Raw genomic sequence first — 15,853 nt, 5'->3', positions numbered from 1 at the left:
GATATGGAAAAATAATTTAATGTGAAAATACTTATAGCACATAATTATACATCTTTAAGATATTAGTATTTTACTCTAGGTATTTTGGTTTCACAAAGTTTTAACTGATATTTGCAGAAAATGCTGACCTTCAAGATTCTTCATAACTGAAAATGGGGCAGGCCATCAATGTATTTATCATTGAATTGTTTTTAATTTTTGTTTTAAAAAGACTCAAACATCTTTAATCCAGTCACTGTTTGAGCTAAAATGTGTGACAAACCTAAATTACTGCTCAGTTTAATTTGTTTACCAACAAGAAGAATCAATTTACATTTCTAAGCATAACTAACTCGTGTTGATGACATACTAACATTAATCCTTTAATGAGTTTATGGAATTATTCCATAAAATTATTTTAAAGTATATGAATATAAAATTACACCCCAGTAACTTTTAATTTATCTCATACATTTCTTCTGCTTTTGAGCTTTAAGGAATAGCTATTTAAAAGGTTAAATGCAAAATCAGTCTGAAGATATGTTCTATGCTCTAAATAAAACCTACAATATTGACCTGCTGCAAAGTCATTATAATTTGAAAAGTCTTTCTCTTAATCTTTGTAATGACCTATTTCCAGTTTTATTTTATGTGAAACTATGTTATACTAAAAACGCTCTATGAAAAAGGCACAGTAGCTCGTGACATTTTCAAATGCAATTTAACTTAATCTAAAATCTTCAATTTATTCTAGTTCTTTACAGATAACTCTTGTTTGTTTGTTTTTTTCCCCCCAGTCCTGGCTTGAACTCAGGGCCTGAGCACTGTCCTTGAGCTTTCTCAAGGCTAGAGCTCTATCACTTGAGCCACAGCACCACTTCTGGCTTTTTTCTACGTATGTGGTACTGTGGAATTGAACCCTGGTCTTTGTGCATGCTAGGCAAGCACTCTACCACTAGGCCAGACTCTTGTTTTTGATCATTCCTTTCAAGTGTCTATTACCTAGCAAAGCCTAGATTATGTATGTACACGACAAGGAGTCACTAAAATCTTAACTTATTCCATTTGTACCCAATCAACTGGGTGTCTACAGTTGACAGTTGTGAGACTATCACCTACAAAACTTACAAACATTGAAACAATCACATGCAGTTATATTGATATCAATATCACCAATAAGTACTAACATTAATGATAAAGAAAATATTCCATAGGACCCCAGATGTGGTTACCTCAACTTTTTACATGCAAATACTATTTTATTTTATTTTTGTAAAAGTGATATACAGTTATATATGTCAGGTACTGATTATTATTTCTTTTGAACAGTGTCATCCCTTCATTTTCTCCCAAGATTCTCCCTCTGGACTCCCCTCTCCCCACCCAAGTTATATAGTTCATTTTCAACATAGTGTCTAATGAATATCATTGCTGAATTAATTCATCCTCTGTCCCATAGTTCTGTGCTTCCCTTGCCCTCCCCAAATAAGATAAACTTACATAAAAGACAAAAGGCACAGAAATAAAAAGGGAAAAAAAGGGGAAAAAATAGCCAAAGAAGAAAAAAAGAAAGCACCACAAAAAGAATAAAACCTCCTGTTTCTGTTTCTTGGAGTTCATTTCATATGACCATATGCACATAGCTATTGGGCCCTTGTGATCTCCTCCTAAAAACATCTTCTTTTGGTCTCACTGTGGGAATGTTTAGAGTCCTGTTTAATTTGTCATGTCCAAGTGTTAACTTTTTGCTTTTTACTATCTATTGGGCTTAGTTATAGATTTATAGGCACATTCTAATCACAAATAAGTGAAATCATACTCTCTATGTTTCTTTGGGTCTGGCTTACTTAGCTTAATATAATTTCTTCCTTATGAATGGTGAGATGCCATTCTTTTTTATGAACACATAGAATTCCATTATATGTAGTATACAGTACATTACTATATATGGTTAATATATATGGTTTTATTAACCATATATAGTAATGTATAATATATACTATGTATAACATATAATTGTATATTATATATAATTACTATATATGTCTCACCTTTCTTGATCTATTTGTCCACTGAAGGGGGCGTTTGGGTTGATTTCATATCTTAGCCATGGCAAACAATGCTGCAAAGAACATGGCTGTGCTGGTGACGCCAGTCTGACCTCATCTGTGGTCAAAGGGATTGATGCCCAAGAGTGGGATTGCTGGGTCACAGGGAAGCTCTATGTATAGTCTTTTGAGAAACTTCCGTACTGCTCTTCAGTGTGGCTGAATGAATTTACATTCCCATCAACAATGTAGGAGCATTCCCTTTTGGCCATATCCCTGCTAGCATCTGTGATTATTTATGTTCTTGAGAGTAGCCGTTCTAACTGGGGTGAGGTGTAATCTCAATATAGCTTTGACTTGCCTTTCTTTTATGGCCAGAGATAATGTGCATCTCCAAATGTCTGGTGGTCATTTTTTCTTCTTCCTCTTCAAAGTCTCTCTCTTAAGTTTTTAAGCCCATTTACTAATTGGGTTATTGTTTCTATGAGTTTTTTTGGAGGGGGGTTAATTTTTTGAGTTCTAAGTATATGTTAGATAAGAGGCTCTTACCTGATGCACAGCTAGTAAAGATCTTCCATTCTGTGGGCTATTTTTCTTTCTAGTTATGTCCTTTACAATGCAGAAAATCCTCAGTTTAATACAATAATAATAATAATAATAATAATAATAATAATAATATCCCAGCCTTTCTTTGACCTGGTATGATTCTGCATCATTTCTTAGAAAGTTTTGACCTGTACCAAGGAGCCCTAATGTTTCCCCTATCCTTTCCTGTATTTCCAGGGTACCAGACGTGGTTATCTTTGGGGTATACTTTCACTTAAACATATAAGTTATTTTAAGTTCCTAATGAGATTTTTCTCCAACTACAGAATAAGATTTACTGTAAATTCTGACATCTAGTCATTTAATCATGTCTTACAGATATTCTTTGATGAAAGCTGGGTGGATGAATAAACCTACAACAAGACCTAGGCACTGGATAACTCCATGCAGAATTAAGAAATTAATTAGGAGGAAGAACCATAATTTGCAGAGCTGACATCTATTTTACTTTACTTGCATGTATCAATGGGAAGCAATTACAATTCAATTAAAATATTCAATTTTATTACTTTACTGACTGACCTTGAAGTTAATGCCTGTTTTATTTAATTGCATCATCTATGAATAAATGTTAACCCTGCAATGTTATGCCCCATTATTTTCAACTTCTCAACTGAGTTATATTGTCAATTCATTATCCACTGTCATGAAATCAAGTGAAGGTTTATTTCTTCATGACAGCCCAATATATGATGAGAGAAATATCACAGCATGGTTGGTGATGCTATCTGTAACAGAATAAAATAAAACAAATCATGTTCGCATCCCAACTTCTGTAGCCAAACTTCACTGTAAAGTCAGTGGGTAGTAAGAGAAAAAATGCGGGGTGGCTCTGAGAAGTAACTGCTGGTCTGCTTCTAAGTCTTGATCAATCCCGGAGCAGGCAGGAGCCCAGCCTGAGATCTTTCCCTTCTCCACCAAGCTCGCTGCTCACCGAAGCCAGCAGACAATACTAGGCTTAAACCCAGGACCTTGCACTCTCATTTGGCTTCTTCACTCAAGGCTGGCACTCTACCACTTAAGCCTTAGCTCTACTTCTGGCTTGTTGATAAGACTCTCTCAGATTTATCTGCTTGGGCTGCCTTTCAACTGTGGTTCTCAGATCTTAGCCTTTCTGAGAAGCTAAAGGGTTAAAGGAGTGAACAACCAACATCCGACAAATTTGTTTCTTCCCAGACATTTTACATACCATTATTATCTAATTCAGAATGTTAGAATCAGGAGACAAAAAAATTACATAAAAATAAGGAGGGGCTGGGAGCACAGCTTAGTGGTAGAGTGCTTGCCTAGCATACACAAAGCCCGGGGTTCAATTCCCTGGTGCCACATATACAGAAAAAGCAGGAAGTGGTGCTATGGCTCAAGTGGTAGAGTAATAGCCTTTAAAAAGACCAATGACAGTGCCCAGGCTCTGAGTTCAAGTACAAGGACTGGCAAAAAACCAAACCAAAACAAGACAAAAAACCAACAACCATAAAACAAATAAGGAAAAAAAGTAATTATATAATCTCCAAAACAAAGACACACTCACATATTTCAAAGTGTCTAACTGCGAAAGGACTTAATTTCTCTTTCTGTATTTTCTATTAGACTATCAAATGCTTACTATTTATAGAGGCTGTGTGAAGACTCATTTCAACATATGGTTTCCTTTTGAAATCTATGAACTGGCCTTTGTCTCAGCATAAGCAACACAAAGCATGTTCATACTCAGGCACATAATCCCAAGGTCTAAGGCATACTTGAAATAAATAGTGTCACCTTCAGTATAAGTATGCAGTTAATGACAATCAATACTTTACAAATGACAGCTCAGTGTCCTCTCCTACCATTAAAATGCTATATGGTTTTTTAGAACATAAAAAACTAAAAAATAAAATAAACGTGTATCTTTTACAGAATACAAAACTTTTCAAGTTCAACTTTATTATTTTTTTTAAATTCCTGTAAGGGCTGGGAGTTTGGCCTAGTGGTAGAGTGCTTGCCTAGCATGCATGAAGCCCTGGGTTTGATTCCTCTGTATCAATACACAGAAAAAGCCAGAAGTGATACTATGACTCAAGTGGTAGAGCGCTAGTCTTGAGGAAAGCCTAAGGACAGTGCTCAGTTCCTGAGTTCAAGACCCAGGACTGGCAAAAAAAAAAAAAAGTCCATAAAATCTTTCTTACTAGGTTTAAGCTATCAACTACTAGAAACAAAAAGTACCTCCTTAGGAGTAGAGTAGAGAATGTTTGAAAGGAGAGAAGCTGAAGCTAAAAACTAGCCAAAGCCAGATCTGCAATGTCTGTATTTCATTTTGAGGTATTATTGAAAGGGTTGCCACAGAGAAGACTGGAGAAATATAAGTGGAGTGCCACACACTCCAGTTTAACTTTTTAAAAATGTATTTTTATTGTAATTAATAGAAGGTGCATTACTTCACAAACATTGCTACCCTTTCTCATGTTTTTGTCCCCACTTCCCTCCCTCATCAAATAAACATATATACTATATATCAGATAACAAGTTAAGATACTGTAACTTGACTTTTGAGAAGATCATTCTAGCTACAGTTCACTTACTCATGGGGAAGCAGGATGGGCACGGGGCAAATAAATAAAATGGGTGCTTCCATAGTCTTGGTGAAAGAGGATGTAGAAGAAGAGATTTGAGAGCAACAGCTGGTATTTCCTCCCCTCCTGCCCTCTCTGTTCTGTGGTCTTTGCTACACACTGAGAACTGGGGACTCTATTTGGTCTAGGATGGCTCTGTGCCTGCTAGCATTTGTATTTAAAATGAAAGGAGTGACTCTTATCAAACGTACTCAAAAATTCATATTTAATTCTTGATTTTGTTTCTTATATTTTAAAACTTTGATCTTCTGAAGTTTTAATTCTTGAGTTATAAGTTTAAAAACTGTGCTAAATGGCTCTGAAGGAAAATAGAATACTTTTAAATCATAATTAACTATACTTGAAAGCATATTAAGTTATCTTTTTTAACAAAATAATCATTTGAACTAAGTTCAGGTATAAAAAATGTTAGCTATAGAATGTGAAAGAATAACAGACTGCCTTTAACCTTTAGTGTTCAGCATTCTTTTTCCAGGAGGGCTATTACAATGAATGGTTTTAATTATGTCCATTATTATCCAAATGAGTGACAGAAGAGCACTATGTGTGGAAGCAGTAATTAGCAATGCTCTATCTTAGCTTATCCGGGCAGTTATGAGAAAGGAATCAGATTAAGGAGATGTACAGAAACTACCACAGGTGAGAACGTGTAGGAGTGGAAGTAAGCAATTGGAAATACTGCACAATTAAAGCACATGTTCTAATTAGGAAGGGAGTCTTGAATGTTAACCTAAGGTGAGCCTTTACAGTATCCATTAAGCATCTGTAGAAGAATCTAGTTAGCATACTTTTAAGAGGGAAGCAGAGTACAAGAACAGTCCAGGCAGCTGGGCAGTGATATGGATGAGAGCTAGAAGGGAAATGTATATTGTAAGATTACCTGACAGATTAAAAAAAAATCCACAGACACATTCAAAATATCTGGAAACAATTCCATGGAGACATTTATGAAAATGTTGATAGCATCTAAAATACCCTATGACATTTATAAAACTTAGCTGTCAAAATGTGTGTCAGGAAAACTGTGTATCTGAAAAAAAAAAAAAGACAAAAAAGCAAGGGCTAAAGAAGCAAGGTGAGAATCTGGAACCCTGACAGCAACATGGATGGAAGAAGAGAAGCAGCGGGGGAGTTAGTTCAGCTCAGTTCAGTTTTGTTCTGCATCGACCTTTACTGAGCAGGAGAGTGTGGAAAGGACCATTCCAAGGGCACTTTCTGAGCAAAGCCAGTGGGGCAGGAGCAGAGAGCAATCTCCCACGAGGAAATGATAGAGCAACTGGAGAGATTCTACAGCAATAAATCACCATGGCCAGATGGTATTCAACTGAGAGTTCCTGAAGGAAATAAAGTGTGAAATAGTTGAGCTACAGATGATGATATGTAATGTGTCAGAAAATTACCAACCATTGCTAGAGCATGTTTTTGCTAATATGGACTTCTTCTTCAGGAAAGAAAACAATAAATAACACTAAGACCTGTAGAATTAAAGACTGTAAGATCTCTTGTTTATAATGGGGAAGCTGATGGAAGCCTAATTAAAACTACCTTCCTTCAGCCTCGGAATGAGGCTGACCTGCTAGGTCAAGTCGCCTGCTGAGTCCATAAAGAGAACACTGTTTCTCTCCATCCTATTAAACTTATCTGGAAATGTCAATAAAATACTAGACAGAAGTAAACCAGTAAATGTAATTTATCTGGGAATTGCATGAAGCTTTTAACAAGGTCACATGAGACTGTTGGGGAAAATAAATAAGCACCATCTTCAGAAGGAGAGGCCACAAGAGAAACTTCTGTCATTAACTGTAAAATTGCTAGATAATGAAAACAAAGTTTCAGGGACAATTTCTCTTCCTTCCTTAACCCTGAACTAAGGATTTGTAATGTTATATCAATTTCTGTATCTATCTATCTGTCTGTCTATCTATCTATCTATCTATCTATCTATCTATCTATCTATCTATCGTACATATACAGATGTATATATGTATGTTAGAAGTACAGAAGACTATAGATGAGAAGACTGCTTTCATATTAAATACAGATGCATTTTACTATAGACAGAGGCATAGCAATCGCAAGGAAGGGAATGACTAGATTGGCAGGCAATCAAAGTAAGCAACTAACAAATTTTACTCATGAAACAGAATCTGAGAGCTGCACTTGGACCTTAAGTTCTCTAGTGTGCATCAGATAGTAATAAAAACTATAGTAGCAATTTACTAAAGCTGATTTTGATAGATCCAAATGAGGTTGTTTCCTTTGAACAATATGTTTGTTGAATAATATATGCTTTCCCCTGATTACTTTTCACAGTGTTTCCACGACTACCTTCATAGTCAGTGTCTTCTGAAATTATCCAGTGGAGCCAGAGACAGAAGAGGATGGGATTTTTCTCTACACAGTATGCAGCCAGCCCTATTCTATAACCTTTGAAAACCTGACTCTCAGCATAAAGGAACACATATTACAGGGAGAAAGCCAGCCCACACAAGAGCCCAGGGCTCCAAGTGATTGAGAGTTCCTAGACAAAACCACAGAAGCCACCGTGCAAATTCCTGCTCTCAGATTTGTTCTCTGAATCCACAAAGAGTGGCAGAGAGTTGCCTGCAACACTGGAGTCTGCGGTACAGATTCATGTTCTCCTTGGCCTGCCAGCCTTCTGCCTGTCTTCGGGGAAGGCGCAGGAACCCCTCACAGCCCCACAGCAGTGGGCAGCCACCGCTGTCCTGTCATCGTTATGGTCACTCTCCTCTCCCTCAACAGTACTTGTGTCTGTGTTCTCTTTCTTGTTATTTTTTCCCCCGTTGTGAAAAAATAATGTCTGTTGATGGTAGGAAATATGTCAAAGCATGGAAAATCATTGAAATTTTAGCTTTTCTATATTAATACTTTCTGGAGGTATGTGTTGCTAACACACTGTCATTTTTACTCTCTCAGGTTTTTTTTTTTTCCTACAAATACCAGATTTGTTTTTATAATGCTTTTTTTTTCTCAAGTTACTATAGCTATAATCTTCTTAATGAACAGGCTCATATGAAAACACAGCATTCCATATTAACGTGCTATGTAGCCTTTCTGGTCTATATAGCTTCTGTGGCAGAAAGCACCACTTACCCAAACTAAGCCTAAAATTTCCTTAAAAATCAAGTGCCATGCCAAAGGATGGCAACTCACTCCTGTACTCCTCATTACTCAGACATCTGAGACATGGGGACTGGGGTTCAGAGCTAGCATGGCAGGAAAATCCTTGAGTATTTCAAATTAATCACAATAAAGCCAGTAGTGAAGCTATATAGCTGAAGTAGTAGCATGTTAGCCTTGGACAAAAAAGCTCAGTGACAATACGTAGGCTCTGAGTTTAAGCCCAAGGACTTCCCTACACACAGAAACAAAGTGCTAGTGCCTATAATATGCCAATAATATATGTATACATATCTGTATAATAGGCTTAGCATGTTCATATTATATACACACAATCTATACATGCTGACATATTATTAACATACGTACACACAGGCACATATGCATATCATATACTATGTTGCTGTCATATATTGTATTTTATATTGTAAATACATTTATTACATGTTATCTGGTATTAAATGTATTTTTTCTAGATATATAATCACATATTACTATATAATATATAATATATAAATATATATGTAAATATGCACATAAATACACATATTTTATGTCATATATATTGTGTATCATTATACAAGCATTCAATTTTACCTGGAAAGATACAGTTCCTAGATTCATCCAACTGACATGTTTTAGTATTATGACTCTATTATTAAAAGTATTAGCGAGTCTAGTAACTTTTGTGTCATCAATAAATTTAATCAGCAACACATTTAAGTATGCATTAAAATACTTGTTTGGAAGAGCAAAAATGGTTAGATAAAGAAATAATGTCACATGCCAGTCAGGCTTTCTCACATGTTGATACTGGCTTATTAATGTCATATTAGGTCCACTTGTTTGAGTAGTTAAGTCATCTGGTTTATACTTTTTACAGACACATCCTTATATACACAGAGCCTGATGTCTTCACACAAAAGATGTGTATCTGAAAACTGCAAATAAATTAATCACATCAACTAATTCAACAGAATTCAATTTAAAAGGATTTCTGTAATGAACAATAATACTTTAGTAGTGCTGAATATTATGGACAGAAAAGCAAACGAAGTCTGGTTTCTATGGGGAGACCAAAGGGAAAAAAATTCAGTTGTTTAATGTGGACCTGAATCTTAGAGCAAGTTTAACCTTGTTAGTTTGTAAATGAATTGATTTTAAAAAATAGGATTTACCTGTTAAACATATGCTGCTTAAATGAAGCTTAAACTTTTCTAGTGAAGGATAACCAAAATTAAGCCAAGGGTCCTCTGGTTAAAGAGAAAGGATAGAAGCATATGAAATGAGAGGAAAAAACTTGTACGATGTTTTAAATCGTCAAAGCGGGGAATACACCACAGAAGAAGTGGAGTGTCCTGTAAGCATCACTACCCTTCTAGATAGGGTTTTCAGGCTCATGTGAGTAACAGAGCTCTTAGAACAATACAGATTCTACCAGAAAGGAAGTGATCACAGCTGGAAAGTAGAAAGGAGCCTTACTATAATAGTGGGGAAGCAGGAGTTGTTGAAACAAAGGGAATACATTACGGGAAGGGAAAGAACCAGATAGTGCACTGAAGGAAAAAAAAAACTAACAAGATAAAATTCTGAAAGTATAAACAAAAAAATCTCAGCAATTCTCAGAAATCACATTAGTAGTGGCAGTATTTCCATTGTTATTCTGAGAGTATTTCAATATTGTCAAATTTTTATCTCTATCTATTAGTATGCAGAATGCCAGCATGAGTTCCCTGGAGCAGAACACATTATTATCATGACTTACATGCAGTAAGTAAACATTGTCATCTTGATTCTTCTCTTCCCAGCTCTTACTTTAGTACTGTACTTCCCATTTTGTATTCAGTCTTAAACTAAATTCTAAAGCTTATCTTTTATTTTTTTGCCAGTTCTGGGCTTGGGCTCAGGTCCTGAGCACTATCCTTGTGTTTTCTCAAGGCTAGAGTTCTACCACTTGAGCCGCAGCACCACTTCTGACATGTATCAAGAAATCAAACCCGGGTCTTTGTGCATGCTCGGCAAACACTCTACCACTCGACTAGGCCAAACTCCTGGCCATAAAGCTTATCTTTTAGCCTAGCCTCCACATTTGTATAATATTTGCTCAGAAAATTCTACCTTCAGAAATATTTAATATTATATTTACAATAAGACTGGCCTATCCAATCTTATTGAAATCAGAGAATCAAGCCTCTTACTAGCCTTTTTCAATGGCAATTTCAAGAATAGAAACAATGTGACAGCATAGCAAACTGGGTAAAGGTCCAGTACCATAAAAAATAGCTATCCAGGACCTTCACGTCATATTGCACAGGTTTTAGCCCAGATCAGCACAGGAGGTTAATTGGAATTACAGTGGCAGTCTATTTCCCCCATAATACACAACTTTTCTTAAGCACTTCCATATTTATGGCATCCAGCTTAGTGACCTGAGATGGGTGTTCAGTCAGAGTTCTGAGCTTCACTTGGCTCAAAGTGTCACAGTACAGGTTTTAACAGGCACTGGGTTCTAGATGTCACTATGCCACAGTCCCTCCAGGACAATACATTGTTTCTCCCTTACCTGTACCATTTCGATGCATGTTTCTTGAGGAACACAGATACCCATTTTCACCTGTGATCCCCGAGGCTGTGGAGAATCAAACTGTCCAGTAACAGTTTACCATACTATAGGTTAATGATGGTGCTCCTCTTAGCGTGACTTCCAGCACTCATGGCATTTTCAGCACTCTTTCTTAAGTAAGAGGACAAGCTCCCTACCAGCCTCGCTGTCTGATACAATCTCCCACCAACTCAAGTACTCTGTTAGTCCAGTCATTACAGGCTTGTCAAGTCCCACCAGTCTCCTTCAAGAGAGCTCCCTCTAGTGTTTATTTCTTCTTTTAAGAATACTGACCTAAAGAAATGTAGGTTGTATAGGCTCCATGGTTTCCCTCATTTGTCATAATCAGTAGAAACCTTGGGCTCTCCTAGCAGAGGTTTACAATAGAGCAAAACCTAGATACATAAGGTCATATAGTATGACATTAAATGAAAGGATCTCCAGGATATAGAAACAAAAGCCATACAACGTGTGATTGTTGGTCCATAATGTCCTATGTTATTTCTCATTTCTTTTGCTGTCCCTTGGTTATCTCATATTGTTACAGTATTTTACCTTGTTATCTGATATATTGTGTATATGTATATTTGGTTATCTGAAATAGGATAGGGAAGGGGGGAAAAATGTAGGTTGTATAGGTTCCCTCATGTGTGGTAACTAGAATGTGCCTATAAATCTGCAAGTAAACATACTGGATGGTAAAAGAAAAAAAATATACACTGGGACATGATAAATCAAACAGGTCTCTAGGATTCACACAGAGTGAAACCAAAGGAAGATATTCTTAGGAGAGGAACACAAAGGCATAATACTTATGTGCATTTGGTCATATAAAATAGTATTTGTTCAAATGAGCTCCAGGAAATGGAAGTAAGAAGCTTTTGCCTTTGTTGCTGTTTTTTGTTTTCTTTTCTTTTTGTCCTGTTTGTTCATTTATCTGTCTCTGGGAAGGTAAGGGAGGGGGACAGAAATGGAGGGATAAAAGGTGAACAAATGCAGCAGGGATACTGGACACTATGTTGAAAATCAACTTGTAGGTGGGGACAAGATGGAAAAACTGGGGGAGCACAACACTGTTCAAAAACTGGGAAGGGGTAACACTGGTCAAAGAGAAAGGTATCCTTTATCTGACTTAGGTAACTGTAACCACTTTACAATAACAATAAATGAAAGAATACTGTGGTTGTTGGTTTTTTAAATATAGTACTCTTCCCTACTCCTGAAATCTACTAGTATCAAATATCCCTGTAGAATACTTGGGGCTGGGAGTTTGGCCTAGTGGTAGAGTGCTTGCCTAGCATGCACAAAGACCTGGATTCGATTCCTTGGTACCACATGCATAGAAAAAAGCTGGAAGTGGTGCTGAGGCTCAAGTGGTAGAGCTCTAGCCTTGAGAAAGTCCAAGGACAGTGCTCAGGCCCTGATCTCAAGCCCAGGACTGGCAAAAAAAAAAAAAAAAAAAAAAAAAGAATTTGCACCAATAAAAAATCCTGCATTAAGCCAGGCACGGTGGCTCACGCCTGTAATCCTAGCTACTCAGAAGGCTGAGATCTGATGATCATGGTTCAAAGCCAGCCGGGCACTTGTCTCCAATTAACCACTAGAAAACCCAGAAGTAGCGCTGTGGCTCAAAGAGCAGGGCAGTAGCCTTGAACTGAAAAGCCTAGGCCCAGAGTTCAAGCCCCATGATGGAAAAAAAAAAATTCTGTTTAAGTTCTCCTCTGGCTTATGATATGGCTCTGCTTGGGTTTGTCATACTCCAGAGAGGAGGTCTCAGGACTAGTAATTTCTATTCATTATATCACACTGAAATCCATCTCCCTCAAGGGTGGTCTTCTAAAACCCTTAAATTAATTCCATCCACAGTCATGTATTCTGCATTTGAAGATCAAGCTGTGGCAGACAGTAGAAATCTGCTTTCTATTATATCTAGGTATATGTGTAGCAACACACTGTTCTGATTTATGCCCAGAAAGAGTGCAAAACAGGTATTATTCGTCCTCATCCAGTAGTGAGTCACTGATAGTAGTTAATTCATCAGGAAAATGGCTGGGCCAGGAAGTCCAGAAGTAACTTGTACCGGCCACAGCTGAGACTCTCAGAGGCACTCTGCCACCCTGTTCCCATAAATTACCCACTGAATCTTCAGATACGTTTGTACATCACCATTTTACCTTCTCTGCAGAAAACAAAACCGTTTGTTTGTTTGTTTTTTTAAAATAGAACACCAGTGAAGGTTAGCATCAGACCTGTGAGAGAGACCTGAGAGTATTATTCTCCAGCTCAGAGGCTCGGACATGGAGGTCAAGTGGTTACGTCCCTCCTCAGAAGTCTCTTCCTGTCTCTTATGATCCCCCCTTTACATTTATTACCTGTTTTGACCCATACCTTCTTCTGTGTGATTAGATTTTCTGGATCAGCCCGTGTACTAGAAACCCACAGGGCCAGTAAAAACACAGCCTTGTAAATACTTCTCTTCAGTAGGCAGTGCAAGATTGATAGATAAAGACTCACAGGGTACTGGTTGTATTTATGGATAATTGCCTAAATGGACCAAGTTATTTATACCATTTAAAGCCTTTAGGCTTATGCACTGTGGGTCTTCTGGGTTCCCTGAGAGTGATGACTAGAGTTTTGAAACCTTGCTCCCCTTGCCTGCCAACCTCATTATAGTGCTGCACAGTGAACCTTGTAACGGTGATGGTCAAATGTGAGGGGGGAGAAAAAGAAGGAACAAAACAAAGAACACGCATTGTTAAATTTGATGAGATTGCATTTTCTGTTTAGTAAATTGATAGCACTTCTCTTGGTTTGAAATACCACATGAGGCAAAATGAAAGAAAAGTGACATGAAATGGAAGGACATCTATTCCTGCATTTGCTTCCTTCCTGGTCTCTCCTACCCTACAGTCCTAGAAACCTAGAAGCCTTACCAGTAGACTGCTGGAGTCTGCTTCATTCAATGGTCGCTTAACTTGAATCTCTGAGTTGTTTCCAAGGAACAACTCAGTTGCTTTGCAAACACGTCTTTCAGGAAGCAGAAGATTTTCCAGTAAGAGTCTCATGCTTTTTCTCTGCCACACCCCCTCCTCCCCCTATTTTAGCAACTAAATGCATCTTGCTAAATGAATCATTCCCAAGGTAAGGGCTCATTCCCTTTCCTGGGTCACCAGGGATTGGTTGCTGGAGGGGATTTTAGCATCAGTAACATATCAAAAAGAGAAGGTCTTAATGTATATTCGGCAACTATCTTGAAACCCATTTTAGAACTTTGTCTTTTTGCCTACTCAATTTCCTCAACTGTCACTATACAATCTTATAATATAATAATTATAAATGATTGCTCTTATAAGTCAACTGAACTTTTCCTGCAGGAACAAGGTAAGAGCCCTCTTGGAAATCTGGACACATACCTAAAGCTGCCACTTTGATGACCACAGCTTCCACACCAGACTCAATCATCTCTCTGAGCAACTCCTCCTGGCCCCTCTGCCAAAGGTAGGCTAAAGGCTGAAGACTCAACCTTTTACATCTATCAGGTAAAAAGGGGGGAAAATCAGATAATATCTTAAGTGTTCCATACTTAGATTTGTAGCAATCACATTTTAAACATAACACTTCTTTCAAGGATTTTAGCAGTTAAAATGCCTTAAAAGCACATCCAAAATAACAATAGCTGACTTTTTCATCTTTAATGTCTGTATAAACTGTAAAAAGTACACAACCAGGAAAAATACATGTATCCTTAACGACCAGGCAGCATAACACCTATAAACTATGAGCTCACTTATCTACTAACTTTAAAACTTGTTGTGAGAATTTGATTCTGAGGAAAAAGAAAATTATATTAACAAAATGCAATTAAGTGAGCACCTAATACACTGTATTGGAGACTTTGTGTTATATAAGTGTAGTAGAAAGAACATAGTCAAGACAAATCTGGGTTTGTCTCCAGGCTAGTGTGGTGTCATGTCAAATAAACCCTATGTTCTTTCCCGCAGTGTTCTAGCTCGTGCATAAGACAGGAACATTTCCTTTAATGTTCTTAATAAGATTGACTAAATAAGAAAATTAAGTCTGATTCACTCTCCTCTCCCTCACCCTGTTTCTTTCCTTCCTTCCTTTTTTTTTTTGGGAGGGGGGGCAATCCTAATGCTTGAACTCAGGGCCCAAGAGCTGTCTCTGAGCCTCAAGCTTCTGAGCTCAAGCTGTACTCTACCACTTGAGCCCGAGCCCTACTTCTGGCCTTTTCTGAATAGTTTATTAGAGATAAGAGTGTCAAAAATGTTGCCCAGGTTGGCTTCCAATCGTGACCCTCAGATCTCAGCATCCTGAGTAGCTAGGATGGCGACCCTCAGATCTCAGCCTCCTGACTAGCTAGGATGGTGACCCTCAGATCTCAGCCTCCTGAGTAGCTAGGATGGCGACCCTCAGATCTCAGCCTCCTGAGTAACTAGGATCTCGACCCTCAGATCTCAGCCTCCTGACTAAGTAGGATCTCGACCCTCAGATCTCAGCCTCCTGAGTAACTAGGATCTCGACCCTCAGATCTCAGCCTCCTGAGTAGCTAGGATTGCAGGTGTGAGCCACTGGTGGGGCCTGGCATGGATCCATGACTTCCTTTTGACTTTTTACACATTGCTCAGAAAATGATCAATCCTTGCCCATACCACTGCTAACAGCCAGGTTGAAGGCCACCAATATCTCGTGTCAATAGCATAATTTCTTACCACACTTCCATCCTTGCCTTTTAAAAATTTGCTTTCAACAATATAGAGGACAATGTGATTCTTTTAAAGCATAGATCATGAGACTCCTCTGGTCAAACCCTTCCAGTGGCACGATATCAAGTTAATTTGAAATTC

General features: G+C 37.7%; 1 protein-coding gene across 4 annotated transcripts in view; it reads right to left on the bottom strand.

Annotated features, from left to right (window-relative positions):
• The window catches only part of Dph6 (diphthamine biosynthesis 6), an 84,057-nt gene that overhangs the window by 13,292 nt on the left and 54,912 nt on the right, over window positions 1-15,853 (bottom strand). For all 4 annotated transcript variants that reach the window (XM_090318640.1, XM_090318643.1, XM_090318642.1 and 1 more), the window contains exon 5: window positions 14,402-14,520. In XM_090318640.1, coding sequence (XP_090174766.1) covers window positions 14,402-14,520 — 119 coding nt within the window. The remainder of the gene's footprint in view (window positions 1-14,401; window positions 14,521-15,853) is intronic.

The sequence above is a fragment of the Megascapheus bottae genome, chromosome 25 (assembly GCF_031878675.1).
Source record: "Megascapheus bottae isolate mThoBot1 chromosome 25, mThoBot2.hap1, whole genome shotgun sequence".
NCBI lineage: Eukaryota > Metazoa > Chordata > Mammalia > Rodentia > Geomyidae > Megascapheus > Megascapheus bottae.
Note: the sequence above shows the minus strand (reverse complement) of the source record. Positions and strands in the feature narration are given on the sequence as shown.